Raw genomic sequence first — 16,320 nt, 5'->3', positions numbered from 1 at the left:
GATTGGAAGTTCCAAGACCTGGTTCTGTCATTCCAAGTATCTCTATTGTATCAATTCTAAAATCAATCATGACTCAAAGAACTTCCTGTTCTATGCTTAAGCATAGGTCAAAGCCCTTTCCATTGTTCAGCAAAAGGTTTCTGTCCTAAAGTAATCTTAAGTAGGGAGGAGAAGGAACCTCCCATGCCAATGGGGTTCACATTCCAATAGACTATCAGTAAGAAATTTTCCAAGTATGAAATTTCCCAATGGTGAAATTTCCAACATTTATAAGTCTAAGAAATTTTAAGGTTTACACTGGCCAGATCAGTTCATAGCTCTAACAGTACATTAATGTACCTGTTTTCCTACAGTCCTTCCAACATGTCATTTTCTTTTCTTTTTTTTTTGTCAAATTTGCAAATTTAATAGGTATAGCAATGGTTCATAGTTGTTTTCATTTCTGTATATTTGATTTAGAACATTCTTTCATATGGCTTTTGATAGTTTGTATTTCATCCTCTGAAAACTACCTATTCATATCCTTTAACAATTTATCAGTTGGGGAATGGCTCTTATTCTTACAAATTTGACTTTATTCCTTATATATCTTAGAATCTAGACCTTTAATGAAAGAATTTCTTTTCAGTTTCCTTCTTCACTTTTAAATTCTTCAGTGGTTTATGCAAAAACTTAAATTTTATGTAATTAAAATTATTTTACTTCATGTAAACTTCTCCAACTCTTGGTCCTGTAAGCTTCCATAATTCTCTAATTTGTTTTGATTAACATCCTTTAAATCTAAATCATGTATCCATTTGGAACTTACCTTGGTGTAAAGAGTGCAATGTTGGGCTTTATCTAGTTTCTGCCAGATTGCTTTCTAGTTTTCCTAATAGTTTTTGCCAAATAATGAGTTCCTGACCTAATAATAGGGATCTTTGAGTCATAAAACACTAGGCTACTGTAAGCAAAATGATCTGTAAATTTTTTATTCCAAATGTTTTACAAATCCAAACAAAATAAGCATTTGTATATTAACAAAGAAAAATAAGTATTACACAAATGAAATCAGAGATCTTATATATATTCAACCTACTTTCCTTCAAATCTACATAATAGATTCCATCCACTAGTGTCCCCACCCCTCCCTACTCTCCCCTCATCAAATAAGATACCATCATGCAGGCCAACATGCTCATATAAATTAAATCTTTCATATTTTATGTTTCTTTTCAATTTTTTTATAGGTAACATTTCTTTTATTCTAGTAATAGTTCTGTGGCCATGTATAATATTCTCCTGGTTCTACTCATTTCACTCTTCATTATCTTGTATAGTTCTTTCCAAGTTTTTAAAAAATCAACTCATTGTTTCTTCTGATTTGCAAATTTTAAGAGTCCTAAAATTGGAGTCAGGATAACTGGGCTTAAAATTTCACTTTGATATTTATTGGTTTTAACTCCATGAACAAGCCACTTCAATTATTAGCTTCAGTTTCTTCATTTGTAAAATTGAGGTACTGATTTTTCACTATTTCATAGAACTATTGTGAATTACATAAATCTGTTATTGCTAGGAAAAGCACTTCATTCCTTTTCTCTTTTATTTTCTCCTCCTTCTACCTATCTACCTGACTTTCAGACACAGTGAAGAGTGACAATAGGATGTTATGCTGCCATTTGGCTCACTTGTTAGTTGACATAATGCAGTCAACAGCTCGTCTTGAAAGGTCTGCAAAAGACTACCTCGCCTCCTCCATGGCATGCCAGGAGTTATCAGCTGCTAATTTTATGTATGTGGTTCTGGAACCATCACAATTCGTCTTGGAATACATGGAATACATGTTAACACCCAGTGAGGTAGATTGTCTTTAGCAATCCTCCCACTTTCCCCTCATGAAAGATCAAGAGTTAATGGCATTATGTTAAAATGTGAAAATGAAAATAGTTGGACAAGGCTTCTTTTTGCTACAAATAAGAACAGATCCATGTCCTAAGTATTAGTGACTTGCCGGTCTTAATGGAATTGAAAGTCCTAGATAAAAAAGAAACATGATCAAAATAATACTTTTATTTATTCCTCAAAATAATCATATTTTTATATCTTATGTTTTCTTATCCTTTATCACCTAATATCCCTAGGCCAAAAAATAGTTGTTGTATAAACTACTCATGGGGGAAAAAATGAACTAGAGAGTGAGTACAATTATTTATTTTGCAAGTTTTCAAATAATTGTGAAGTAATGAGCACTATATTTTATCATACACATGATTTTTTTTTTGCCAATTTTGTTTTCATTAAAAGAAAAGAACAGAACTCAAGCCAAGCATTTCTTATTGTGATGAGTAAAGGCAACATGCACAGATGAACACTAATATTATTGAAAAATCCAGTAATTTATCACGCCGAAGAGTTCTAGGAGAAACAAAAATGATTTTTTTCTGTTTTGTATAGGTGACCTTACTTTTACCAGTATTTGTTGAAGATAATCAGACTCAGGATGTCTTAGAATTGCGCCAAGATATTAATGACTATAATCGAAGATTCTCAGGACAGCCCAGATCTGTAAGTAACATCACTGTAGGTGGCAAAACAGTGGTCATTTCATCCTTCATTTTTATAAAGCAAAATATTTTAACAAGTGTTCCTGGACTATGTAAACCTTCCCACTATTAAGTTTTTTGTTTTAAACCCTTATCTTCCGTCTTAGAACCAATTTTAAGTGTATGTTCCAAGGCAGAAGAGCAGTAAGAGCTTCTAGGCATTTGAGGTTAAGTGACCTACTATGAAGATAATTTTAGGGTTGTGACTTACAATCTAAATTAATTGGTTGCCAGGGAAAAAATCCCAAATAAAATACCCAAGTCAGTCTGGAATTTCATGGTAATTTAAATTAATATAGAGGGAAGGATTTTAAGGAGAAAAGAGGGAAGAGGGTATAGGATTGAGGGGAGACTCAGACCTTTATGTGTTAAGGCAGTGTATGAGCCTTACTATTTAACTATAGTTAGCATTTTCTGCTTGGTACAAGGAATTTTGGAAACTTCTCAGCCATCTTTGATCCAAAAAGTCTTTCAAGGCCTTACTAGCTATCATTTTTTATAATGCTTTAAGGTTCTCAAAGCACTTTACAAATGTTATCTCATATCCACTGATAACAGTGGAAGGTAGATGCTTTTATTATTCCCATTTTACAGATGAGGAAATTGAGTCAGGCAGATTAAGTGACTTGCCCACAATCATAGGAATAATGTGTTTCTGGGACAGGAATTAAGCATTGTCCCTTGCATCACTGTGATATTAGTCTTAAAATAAAGAGAATAGCCCTTGAAAAGCTAATATATTTCAAGCACATAAGAACTAGCAAAGATAATTTCCATTTTAACATTTATAAAGAGTTATATATACTGCAAAAAATGATATACTACATGCTGGAGATGCAAAAGGTGGATATGACAGCTTCTACTCTCAAGAAGCTAATAAGCTTTAATATAGTTTGTGGGATAGGATATGTGGGATAATATATTAAATATATATTAATTATTTTTTAATTTTTAGTTAATTTTTAATTAATTTATTTATATATTATATAACAAATTAATTAATGATTAATGATTTATAATTAAATATATGAATATATTAAAAGAGAGAACAACAGCTAAAAAAGCACTTTTTTGTATATCAGTTGATCCAACAACCACTGTGAGGCTACTGTATCCATTTTATAAATGAGGAAACTGAGGCTAAAGGAATTTAAAGACTTTCAGGGTCACAGGGAGAGTAAATATCTGAAGTAGCATTCACAGTCAGGTCTTGCTACCTTGAAGTCCAGCATTTAAGCCATTGCCTCACTTTTAAGAGGCTGAGGTAATGTGCAATGAAAAATAGGAGGGAGAGAGATCATTTTCAGTTGGAAGTGTCAAATAGCCAGGGAAGACTTTATAAAGGAATTAACAGATTGGGTCCTGAGGGGAAGAATTTCAGCCTTGTAGCTAACAAGATCTAGAGAGTTCATTCTAGGAATCCCAAAAGACCTGAACAGAGAGAGGAGAGAGTAAGACAGGAACAAAGGGTCTTCCACTTCAACTGGAATAGAAATGAAAGGGAGTAGTGTATAATCAATTTGAAACCAGATTCTAAAGGGAGAACTTTATGAATAAGTTTATTTAGTAGGCAGTGGGGAACTAATGAAGATTTAGAATGGAGTTGTCCAAGTAATGTTTTAGGAAAAGGAGATATGAAGGATGAATCATAGAGTGAATTGTAATGGAGGCAAAAACAAAAAACAATAGAAGGAAGTTACTTTAGTCCATCAGATAATGGGATTGTAAAAGGAAAGGGCAGCTCTGAGAAGGATCAGATAGCTCTATGATTATCAGCCTTCCTGAGAATGATGGTTCTGTCTCATCAACAGAAATTGAGAAGATACAGTATTAAAAAATTCAATGATGGCCATATAAAACAAGAATTGTAATTGGCATATTATAAGCACTATGGGGTTGTCTGTAATTCTCTACAACTATATATATTTGCTCATTGTCTAGCTATAAAATATTTTAAAGTTATTATCTATAATATGTTAAGTAAAAAATGGATGGGTTGAAGCTAGGTGGTTCAGTGACTAGAGAGTCAGGCCTAGAGGCAGGAGGTCCTAGGTTCAAATATGACCTCAAGACACATTCCAGCTGTGTGACCCTGGGCAAGTCACTTAACCCCCATTTCCTGGCCCTTACCACTCTTCTGCTTTGGAGCCAATATATAGTATTGACTCCAAGACAGAAGGTGAGGGTTTAAAAAAAAATGGATGCTTTGGTAATATCTTGACCTTACCTAATCCGTACTCAAATTAAACATACAGGAAGCTATAAAAACTAGTGATTCCTATTTCCATGTTTTCCTTAAAAAAATTTTCATTTTAGATAGGTGACCCTGTAGTCAAATGATGAGATAGGTCCTGCTCAAGTTCAAACAATCATTAGTCACTAACTCATAGATAATAATTAGGCAAACAAGATCTAAACTCTTAACTCAAGTAATTACTATTTCTTTGCTTTTCCAGTGTTGCTAACATGAGTCTTACAAGTTTACTTCTCACAAGTGTCCTTTAGTGAATACAGTGTTATTTTCTGCTCATTTCAATACAGAGACAACTTGGCATTTGATTACGAGTTAATCTGTCAAAGTGTGTTGACTTCAGTTTGTTTCAAATGTTGTCAGTGAGAAAATCAGTTATTTAAGTAACTTTCTAAGTCCATTAAGTTATAAAATAGACTAAATAGAGTCTGCATTGATGGAAAAAGTTCCCATGCTAATGAAACCATAGATCCTTGGTATGTTAATGTATATTAATGTGTATGCTATGTGTGTGGTATTTATATATACAACATAAATGTATGTGGTACTACTAATACATCTATTTTAAATGAAGCCAGTGATTAAGTAAATATGGCTAAATTATAAGATATAGTTTGTAAACCTGCTTTTTGTAAAGGTGGGAGCAGCAATATTCTAGGACTGAGAAATTCATATTGTGAAATATAATGTATTGAAAACCAAGTAAATAACATACGTTTGTTTTTCCTTCCTATCAGATTATGGAAAGGATTATGGATCTGCCCACTTTACTGAGACATGCATTCAGGGAAATGTTTTCAGTTGGAGGCCTTTTCTGGATGTTTCGCATCAGGATATTACTTTGTTTACTGGGAGCATTTTTCTATCTGATATCACCTTTGGATTTTGTCCCTGAAGCCTTGTTTGGAATTCTAGGATTTTTAGATGATTTCTTTGTCATCTTTTTATTGCTTATATACATCTCTATCATGTATCGAGAAGTGATAACACAAAGGCTAAACAGATGAAATAAATTAATGTTGCTTGAGCTTATGTGGAAAACCATTCAAAGGAACCATAACAAAACACTTGAATATCATTTTGCAGGTTCAAAAACATCTTAAGAAATCTTGCTAACTGGAACCATATCAGTGTCTTGGAGGTTGTAATACTGAAACTAGATTTATATCCATCCACAGCAATGTCTCTGTTCAATAACCAGCTATAAAATAATAGCTTTTGAAAAAATGACCATAAGGGGAGATAAAATGAAAAGGAGTATTTTCATATCTAAACTTTCTGTCCCTCAAAATTAAACCAGTTGGCTCCATAGAAAGTTATTGAATATGCAATTTATCCACTACCTTCCTATACAATGAAGTATAAATATTATACTGGGTAAGTTTCTTGTTATAGTAAAATGTTACATAAAATTTTTAAAAATCAGTATCATTTAGTATTGACTATGTTTTGTGTATTTGCAACACAATTTTGCTTTTCCATTCCAGAATAACTGCTTTTATCAACTAAAGCTAAAAAAACTTTTAACCTTGCACAGGATTTATTTAGTTCATACACTGGCTTACATAAAACAATTTTTAATGAATTCCAAATTTCATAGCCTAGTGCAATACCTTACAAATAGTAAGCACTCAATAAATGTCTACTGAATGAACAAAACATATATATTTCTTCTCAACCAAAACAGTTACTATTAATAATAATACTTTAATCAATAGCCTGATCTTGTCAAAGGATAATCAGTCACATAATAGAAATTGGAAAAGGAAATTTGAATCCAGAAAGCTGTATGAAATGGCTAAATCATGGCAGTTGGGTGAATCTAAAAGGAATTAAAGCCAACTCTCATGAATTGACAACTATATACTTTCAGCTGATCATAATCCTTACCAGAGGAGAAGCTACTGCTTCATTCAGTTCAAGCCTGGGGTTCATTACACATTGATGACATGACAAAGTGAGAAAAATTGCCTTTCCTGAGGGTTGACATGTGCTCTTACAATTTCTCAGTCGACTTAATCTGGCATTGTTCTTTAATGAGATTTATCAAAGTAATAGTATGAAGGTGACAGCTAGTTCCTAATGTATCAGTGATGACAACTGCTAAAAACTTAGCCTTATTGGTAAACATTTATTGAGCCCCTACTGTGTGTACTATGTTCCTTGGCACTGAGAAGTAAACCATCAGAAAATCTCATCTCTAATTTTAATGTCCCTTCGATTCATTCAATTAGACATCAACTTAGTACTGACCCTATAATGTTAATAATGATCATCTTATTTCAGCTTTTTCTGGGCTGGAGGACAATAACAAAAGAGATATGAATACTACCATGTACTATGTTATGTGTAGGTAAAAAGAATTTAGAGATAATACCATTTGGAGCAAAAGACAAGAATATCTCTGGAAGTGTTTTAATAATGTCTTCATTCTTATGGGATAATTTAAGTGTGAGTTTTAAGCAGAAAATGGACTAGGTACTTTCTTACTAATATTTACAAATACCTTATTCCTACTCCAGTCACTCAGAAAAGAGAAGAATGGCAGCTATGAGAATTTGTACCATACCTACATTTATTAAACTAAATGTTTATGGAGACCTTCAAATCAAGCATAAATGTGACTTATGGTACAAAAGTGAAAGGAGGAAAATTTTTAAATATTTTTTCCCAATTACATGTAATAAATTTTAACATATGTTTTCTGAAGTTATAAGATCCAAATTGTCTCTTCTCCTTTTCTGAGATGGTAAGGAATTTGTGGAGGAAATTTTCAGTAGATATGCTGTAACTCCACTCCATATTCTTACAATTCTGATAAATATCAGTTTTATTTAAATATTCCGGATAAAGGTATTTTTATCACAATTTGTAGCATTTTAAGTATTGTAATATCTAAAACCATATTAAGTTGAAAAAGAAAAAATTCAACATTTTAGAATTTGTGAATCTTCTATTCATTGCATTCAATTCTAGTGATGGATGTAAGGAGATTTTAAGTGTATTTAAAACCTCCAAACAAGTTAAATTTTTCACTTTTTAATCAGTGTTTGAAATCAAGCCCTAACTCCCATGATTCAGGGTAAAAATCACACAAATCAAAGGGAGGACACAGTTTCCCAGGAGTAGATAATGAATCAAGCCATTATCTGGGAACAAGATAGAGTCCTAATGGTTTACCAAACTCTGCCCAATGGCCAAATGTCACAGCCATCATCATTTTCAACTTTTGTGTATTGAATCTAAATTACTGCAACAAGAAACAAAAGTGACAAATCATTTATTACTTTGTGGATAATCTACCTCACAGTGTTGTTATGGAGAAATAATACTTAAGTTTAAACTTTGAATTTACATGTTCAGGTAATTTGCTCTTTCAAATAAAAGCAGCATATCTCAAATGTTTGTTTTGCCATTACTTCTGCAATGTATATGCTCAGAAATTTTTAAGACAGACATGGAATGAGACCATGAAATAGTATTCAATGTAATTATGTTCCTGCTTCATTTATGCATTCAATTTTCTATATAATTTTTGCTATGTGTCCCCCAAATTGAAAAAATGAATGTAGTATTCCTTACTCCTCATTGGTTCTACATTCCTAAATTTTTTTTTTTAGTTTTATTTCTACCCCCTTTGAAAACTGTATTTCTCCCGACTGGAATATTTGTGAATTTTAAATTTAAAATTCATGCTTAGTCATGGTTCCAAATTCAAATGTGCAAAAGCTTATGTGCTTTTTCATTTCTTACTTGTTCTTGTATTCATCATATTTATCACATTTTAATAAAATAGAAACTAGCAGAGTGGCCAAGCACAGTATAATACCATGATTCTCATACCAGACTTTTGCCTTCACCCATTTAATATGTTCATTTTCTTCCTTCTCTAGAAAAATAGTTTTCCTTTTGACTTCTAAATTTTCATTGAGTTTTCTGAAAATTATCTCTTCTGAATGTTCCATGTTCTTTTTTGCATATATCTTTTTGCTTCCTTGAACACTAAATATATATAGGCGTTATATATGGTGTTAAATCAGAATCATATTGGATTTCTAAGAAAATTATAATTATCCCATTCCTTGCCTTTGGTTCCTATATATCAGTTCTACATCTTCCTTAGTAAGTTCTTTGTAGCTGATTTGAATATTCCTATAACTCAGGCTAGCATAGTCATTCACACTTACTCTTCAAACAGTAGTGCTATTACTATGTACAGCATTCTCTTGGTTCACTCTTCATTATTTCAAGCAGGGATGTTTTAAATCCAGTTATTTCTTCTTTTTTGTCATCTTAGGTTTTAGGATGGTGAAAATAAAAAATTAAAACAAGTTGGGAAAAATCCATCAGGAATAAATAGGTTCGAGAAGTATAATGGAGTTTTGTGCTCTTTTCTCTAAAATAAAAATCATGAGGTTGACATTTTCTCTTGTGAAGATAAAGATGGAAAGATGGAAAGGCCCTGAGAAATCATCTAGTCCAAACCTATCATTTCTTCATGGTGCTCTGGTAGAAGCTCAGAGGATAAAGATTTGTGTAAAATCACACTCAAAACTACATGCATCAAAACCCACAGCACTCTAACCCAGTTCCACTGCTTCAAATTCAGTGTTTCCTTGACTGCCCTCTACCCACAACACTGATAAAGGATTTAGATTTGAGTCCCAGCTTTTCCCCAGGCTTTCTGAGGTTCACTCATCTATGAAACAAATGCCTACATTGTCTAGTATTATGAAAATTCAAAGGAAATTATTTGAGTTCATGATATTCAATATTTGAAAAGATAAATGTCATCACTGATACACTACATTCCTTCTAGGCCCAACTCTAGCCTCTAATTTGGGAAACAGCATAGTGTAACAAAGAACACAGAACAATGCTGACTCAGTGGACTGATGATGAAGCACAATGCCTTCTGGAGAGAGGTGGTGGGCTACATGTGGGGAATGAGGATATCCTATCTTATGTGACCTAGATACTAGTTTTGCTTAATTGTACATTTTGAGAGGAGTAAAGGAGTTGTGAATGGGTAAACTATACTGGGAAATGACAGTGATTTTTTAAAAAAATCAATAAAATATTAAAGAAAAAATGCCAACTGGAAAATGAACTGGGTTTGAGTCCCCACTCTGCCACTTATTATCAACCTCAGATTACTCAACGAAGAAGGTATGACCACTCTGGGGTTTGCTTTTCTTAGGCTTAAAATGGAGTTAATAGTATTGTCCACCTAACCATTACCAAAAGAAAAATGTTTATAAATCCCAAAACTAATGATGATGAGATTTTGGTTGGGCTCGTCCTTGGACAATAGATAATGCTTTGTCTAAACTTGATGTTTGTCCAACTCAATAGACTGCTGTAGCTGGTGGCTCCACTGACATTGCCTTTGAGAACTGGGGATCAGATTTATGCCGAAGGGAGACATGCAGAGGTATTATTATTACTATCAATCAACTGCATGTATTAAGCACTTACTTTGAGATAAGTCCTGTGCTGAACAATGGGGGATGTATAGATAATTCTACATAGAATGCATGGACAAATAAAACATAACAGGGTGTCCTAAAAATCCTAGGGCAGTTTTAAGCTTATCTAAGTTTGTTTTAAAATAGGTTTTTAGGATTTTGTGCATGTGTGCATATAATATATAAATATTTATCACATTTGTCATATATGTATCATTCTCATAGAAATTGAAGAATGATTAACTGCTCATGGAGAGGCCAGGACAACATAATAAAAACGACAATTCTACCTAAATTTCCTTATTCAGTGCTATGCCAACTGATAAAAAAAAATGTTTTTTAGAACTAGGGGGGAAAAATCATCTGGAAGAACAAAACTTTTGGTCAACAGTATCAAGGGAATCAAAAAATGTGAAGGAAGGTGGCTTAGCAGTACCAGACCTCAAAATATAATAAAGTACTAATGTTCAAAACAATCTGGTACTGAGTAAGATATAGAATGATGGATTAGTAGAATAGATGAGGGGAACATAATACACAGTAGTAAATGGCTATTGCAATCTAGTACTTGACAGAGCCAAAGATCCAAACTTTTGGAACAAGAACTCACAGTGACAAAAATTTCTGGGGAAATGAAATCTGTTTCTTAGCAGAAATTAGGTATAAGCCAACATCTCACAATATCTAACAAGATCAGATCAAAATGGATATGTGACTTAGACAAAGGGTGATGTAAACAAATTAGGGGAGTATGGAATAGCTTACTTGTCAGGACTATGTGTAAGTTAAGAATTTATGGCCAAACATTAAGTAACATTATAGTATGGAAAATGGCTAATTTTGATTACATTAAATTTCAAAAGTTTTGTCCAAACAAAACTAATGCATCCAAGATTAGAAGGGAAGCAGAAAACTGGAGGAAAACATTTTACAAGTTTCTCTGATAAAGGCATTATTTCTCAATGATAGGGAATGCCTAGTCAAATTTGAAAGAATAGGAGTCATTTCCTAACTTGTAAATGGACAAAGGATATGAACAGTTTTCAGAAGAAATAAAAGCCATCTATAGTCATATGAAAAAAAATGCTCCAAATTACTACTTGATTACATAGAAATGCAAATTAAAACAACTACCTATCAGACTGGCTAATATGACAAATACCTTGGCAGGTAGTCTCCAAAATGACAACTGTTGAATGGGATATGGATAAATTGGGACACTGATGCATTACTGATGGAGTTATGAACTGATCTAACCCTTCTGGAAAACAATTTGAAACTCTGCCCTTTGGTTTAGCAATCCTACTCCTGGATTCAAATTCCAAAGAGATCAAAGAAAAAGGAAAAGAATCTACATGTACAAAAATGTTGATAACAGCTCTTTTGTCAATTGGGGAATAGCTTGTGTTCTTATAAATTTGACTTAGTTTTCTATACATTTGAGAAATTAAACCTTTATCAGAGAAATTTGTTATAAAATTTTTTCCCCAGTTTGTTGTTTTCCTTCTAATCTTGGTGACATTAGTTTTGTTAACAAAAGTTTTTTTTTTTTAATTTAACATAATCAAGATCATTTTACATCTTATAATATTATCTTGCTTGGTCATAAAAGCTTCCCTTCTCCAAAGATCTGCCAGATAAACTATTCTGTGTTTCCCTAATTTAGTTATGGTATCACTCTTTATATCTAAATCACATATCTATTTTGACCTTTCGGTATAAAGTGTGAGATACTGATCTATAACTGGCTTCTGCCATACTGTTTTCTAATTCTCACAGCAGTTTTTGTTAAATATTGAGTTTTTATTATAAAAGTTGGGATCTTTGGGTTTATCAGATATGCATGATTTGTATTGATAAGGAGATTCTCCCTGGAAGTGTATACCAATTAAATCAGAAGTCATTAAAAAATTTAAGTTTTTATTGATACTTTTATTCTTTATATCACAGGCATTTCTAAACATACTGCACTCTTTCCTTCTCTTCCTTGCCAAAGTAAACCCCTCTATTCTGGGTGAATTGTGATTTTGTGAATTGAATCATCTCTTGTAACAAAAAAAAAAAGCCAATTAAGGATTTGGGAACTAAGACAAATCTTAGTATTAATTCAACAATTGAGAGCCTACTGAATATGAGGTAATACCTAGATACTATGAGTAATACAAAGATGACTAAAAACCTCCCTTCAAGGATTCTGTAACATGGATTGGGCTAGCTGTGGTGGGATTATGACAGTATATTAAATGGGAATCAATCTGGTATTGTGGGAGAAGCACTAGCCTGGGTGGCTCAGGACCGCTGAGAACTGAGTTCTATTTTGTTCTCTGCCCTGTGTAGTACTGCTTTGCTTTCAGTTTTATTAATTTCTCCTTTGTTTTTTAGGATTTCCAATTAAGTCTTTAATTGGGGATTTTTAATTTGTTCTTTTTCTAGTTTTTTGGTTGCATGCCCAATTCATCAATCTGCTTTTTCTCTTTTTTATTGATGTAAGCATTCAAGGATATAAATTTTCCTCTAAGCAAGCCTTACTTCTGGACCACATTTATAAAATGAGTCTGACTAAATGATTTTCAAGACCTCATCCAGCTCTAACATATTCTAAGTTTGTAAATAAGCTGCTAAGTATAAATACAGTGTTTTGGAGACTGGAAGAGGGGAGAACTCACAAAGTTAGTGGGATAATACAGGGAGAATTAAAAAAAAACTTCACAAAATGGTGTTGAAATAGGTTTGAATGGATAGAACACACTTGGAATAAGCTGAGAAAGTTCAGGAATAAGAATGTAATAACTAAAGCAAGGTACTTCTGGGAAAATATACATTCACTCGGCTGACTTGATCCGACAGTAATGGGTTAAAGTTGTAAATAGGTATTTTTTAGGCTGGATATGAGGAAAAACTTCCTGCCAATTGGATCGATGTCCATAAATACCTTAAGATAGGTTCTCCCTCTGAGGAAGTCTTTTCAAGTAAAAGTTAGAGGGCCTATTGTAAGAGGAATCCTTTTTAGGCACAGGTTGGACTAGATGGCCCCTGAGATTCTAGGATCAGTCTGGGAAGGTTAATTAGCATCAGAGCATGGAAGGCCTTTAAAATCAGGCTAAAGAAGCTAGATTTTATCAGGTAATGGAGCATTGTTGAAGGTTTTAAAGAAGAGAATGATACAACCTGAGATGGATTAGTAAAGCTAACACACAGGCTTTGAAGGTGTATAAAGTACTAAACTTATTTTATCTCATTTGATCCTCCCAACTACCTCAATAATAACTGCAGATGTTATTATGAACTAAAGAGGACCAAGTCTGGAGATGAAAAGAAGAGTTTAGGTGTCTGTGCAATCATCCAGGTGATAAGTGGAGATGGAGAGGAGGAACCACATGGGAAACCCTGCAGCAGTCAAATGTCAGGATTTGTCTTACTGGATATGAAGGATAGAGAAGTAAGAAATAATACTGTGGTTTTTAGCCTGTCAACATGGAAATCTAGAGATCCCCAGTTTATTTAGTTTGAGTGTAGAAACCCCAGGTTTTGACCTTGTCACTGGGAGAGGTTTCCCCCTGAGGGAAGGTCCCCCTTCACCAGACAATAGACATCCACTTCAGCTTTGGCACAGTAAGTAGTGCTTCAGTTTGGCAAGCTGAAGGTCCCCAGTTCCGAAGAAGGGTGTGATATGCTGGGAGAAGCTTCTGGAGACAAAAGAGCTACTTGACTTCGGATGGAATTTACCTCCCCATCTGAAGTGGATGTCTATTGTCTGATGGGAGAGACCTTCCCTCAGGGGGAAACCTCTCCCAGTGACAAGGTCAAAACTTGGGATTTCTACACTCAAATTAAATAAACTGGGGATCTCTAGATTTCCATGTTGACAAGCCTAAAACACTAAGCAATTGGAGTCCATTACCAGAAATAGCCAATTTAGGAGGCTTTAAGCAGGAGGTCAGTGATGGTAATAGCTCACATTTTTATGGTGCTTTAGTTAACAAAGAACTTTTAAAAAGTCCTTATTTTCCATCCTCGAAGCAATACCATGTATTGGTTCCAAGGCAGAAGAGTGGTAAAGGCATGGGGGTTAAATAACTTGCTCAGGGTCACCTAATAGGAGGTATCTGAGGCCAGATTTGAACCCAAGTTCTTTCGATCAAGTCTGGCACTATATTCACTGAGTCACCAAGCTGCCCAAAAAGGTACTTTTTTTACAAGGATCCTGTTATGTGTTACCAGCCTCATCCCACTTTTATAGAAGAAGCAAGAGAGATGTAAAGGAGTGTGCCTTGCTCAAAATTATTCCTCATATCTCTGTTATTTTTTTTCTGTAAAAGAGAGGTTGAAAGGACTTGGGTTCAAAACTGGCCTGGATTTGTGTCTTCAAATTACTTTAATGCTCAAACTGGAGGAGAGTTCCAGCAACTGCCAAAATTCCTTCTGCCTCTCAGATAAATACAAACTCTTCAGCCCTAAATCCTCTACAATCTGGCTCCCAAACCATCATTCCAATGTTCTTTCATGTTACTCCTTTCCTGTGCTCTACAATCTATATTAAGCAGGATTGCAGTTCCTGAACTCTCCTCCAATTTGAACATTTGAGTATTTGAAGACACAAATACAGGCCTAAATCCATTCCTACCTCATCTTCAAATCTAAGAATCCCAATTTTTTTTTCAAGGCTTAACTGAAGAGTGCCCTTTCAGTGAAGCCGCCTGCTTCCATAATTTCCATTTGTTAATGCTTTTTCTCTTCTAAAATTACCTTTGGGTGACTTATCTCTGTACAGTACTCTGTCCAATGCCTTGCAAATGGTAGGAGCTTCATAAATATTTGCTAGATTCATTTGAATGAGGCTTAGAATGCTGCCTGCCTTCAGTTTAAAAAGAAGTTAAATAAGATGGGTACTAGCAACCAACTCTAAGAGATCCCACTAAGTAGTACTAGTCATCCTGAGAAATGGTTTCTCTCCACTTCCTGAAGATTCCTTCCTTTCCCATGTTAAATTTTCAACCCCTCAAACCGCCCCCCCCACCTACCAATGAATACAACCCTTCCAAATCTTAACATTACCAGAGGTTTTAATAGCACCTTCCCCTCCAGTCACATAATGGACATTGGAGCTTTATCTAAATTTGTCCAATTTAGCAGGCCGAACCAAAAATTGTGTTCCACTGGAAAGAGTTGGAAAACCCAGGGTTATTTCTACAAAATGATGAGGTATTGGAATAAGATATCTAGGAGAAATGTTAATATTCTCTGAGGCTGTATTTAATAATGGATTTTCCTTTTGTGACTGGTATGGAGCCCTGCACACAAAAGGTGTTTAAAAAATATTTTGAAGTGTGTGTGTGTGAGACAGTCAATTGTTAAGAAGTGAGGTAAACCTACCTAACTTTACTCAGGCCTCAGATACCAGCTGTGTGATCCTGAGCAAGTCACTTACCCTCTGTCTGCCTCATCTGAAAAAATCTAAGAGGAGTGCATGGGGAGAGAGCATTCCAGGCTTGGAGATTCTTTTGTTAGATGGTTATTCCCATTCATGATTTATTTTCTCTAGAAAAAGTGTTCCAAGGGTCCCAGAGCTTGTTTTGCTGTGTATATGTATGACCATGTGGTAGCCAAATGAGTATTGTCTCCCTTATCCTAATTAAAGACCTGTTCTTTAGTGGTTGTGTTTTTCCAGGTTAACAGAGGAAAGGCAGTGAAAATGTTCCAGACTTCGCTAATAGATTCGTCAAATATAAGTTGTATGGATATGTTTTGCATAATTGCACATGTATAATCTATATCAAAGTGCTTGCCTTCTCAAGAAGGGGTTAGGGGTAGGGTAAGTTAGAAATTTGGAACTCAAAAATTACCAATGTTTTTACGATACAGAGAAGGAAAAAAATATTTTTAAAGCAAGTAGGTGAATGTCTCTGAATCGAAGGGAGAGTGGAAATGAAATGGGAAAGGCGGGACGCTGGGAAGGGAAATGTTAGGAAGAGGTTCCAAATCCAAATTGAATATTTTATATTTGATGGAGATGGAG

The 16,320-nt window shown here is 34.2% G+C and overlaps 2 protein-coding genes across 7 annotated transcripts in view; one reads left to right on the top strand and one right to left on the bottom strand.

The window, feature by feature from the left end:
- The window catches only part of HOOK3 (hook microtubule tethering protein 3), a 174,883-nt gene extending 174,031 nt beyond the window's left edge, over positions 1–852 (bottom strand). For 2 of the 3 annotated variants that reach the window (XM_056813626.1, XM_056813625.1), the window contains exon 1: positions 809–852. The gene's annotated coding sequence lies outside the window, so the exon portion shown is untranslated. The remainder of the gene's footprint in view (positions 1–808) is intronic. The other variant, XM_056813627.1, reaches the window with a different exon arrangement.
- Positions 1–8,237, top strand: part of RNF170 (ring finger protein 170) — a 54,166-nt gene extending 45,929 nt beyond the window's left edge. For all 4 annotated transcript variants that reach the window (XM_007476420.3, XM_007476419.3, XM_007476418.3 and 1 more), the window contains exons 6-7: positions 2,437–2,547; positions 5,574–8,237. In XM_007476420.3, the coding sequence (XP_007476482.1) occupies positions 2,437–2,547; positions 5,574–5,843 (381 nt within the window). In that variant the 3' untranslated portion in view covers positions 5,844–8,237. The remainder of the gene's footprint in view (positions 1–2,436; positions 2,548–5,573) is intronic.
- The last annotated feature ends 8,083 nt before the right edge of the window (positions 8,238–16,320 follow it).

The sequence above is a fragment of the Monodelphis domestica genome, chromosome 1, assembly GCF_027887165.1.
Source record: "Monodelphis domestica isolate mMonDom1 chromosome 1, mMonDom1.pri, whole genome shotgun sequence".
NCBI lineage: Eukaryota > Metazoa > Chordata > Mammalia > Didelphimorphia > Didelphidae > Monodelphis > Monodelphis domestica.
The sequence above is the reverse complement of the archived record's forward strand: the minus strand, read 5'-3'. Positions and strand labels throughout refer to the sequence as shown.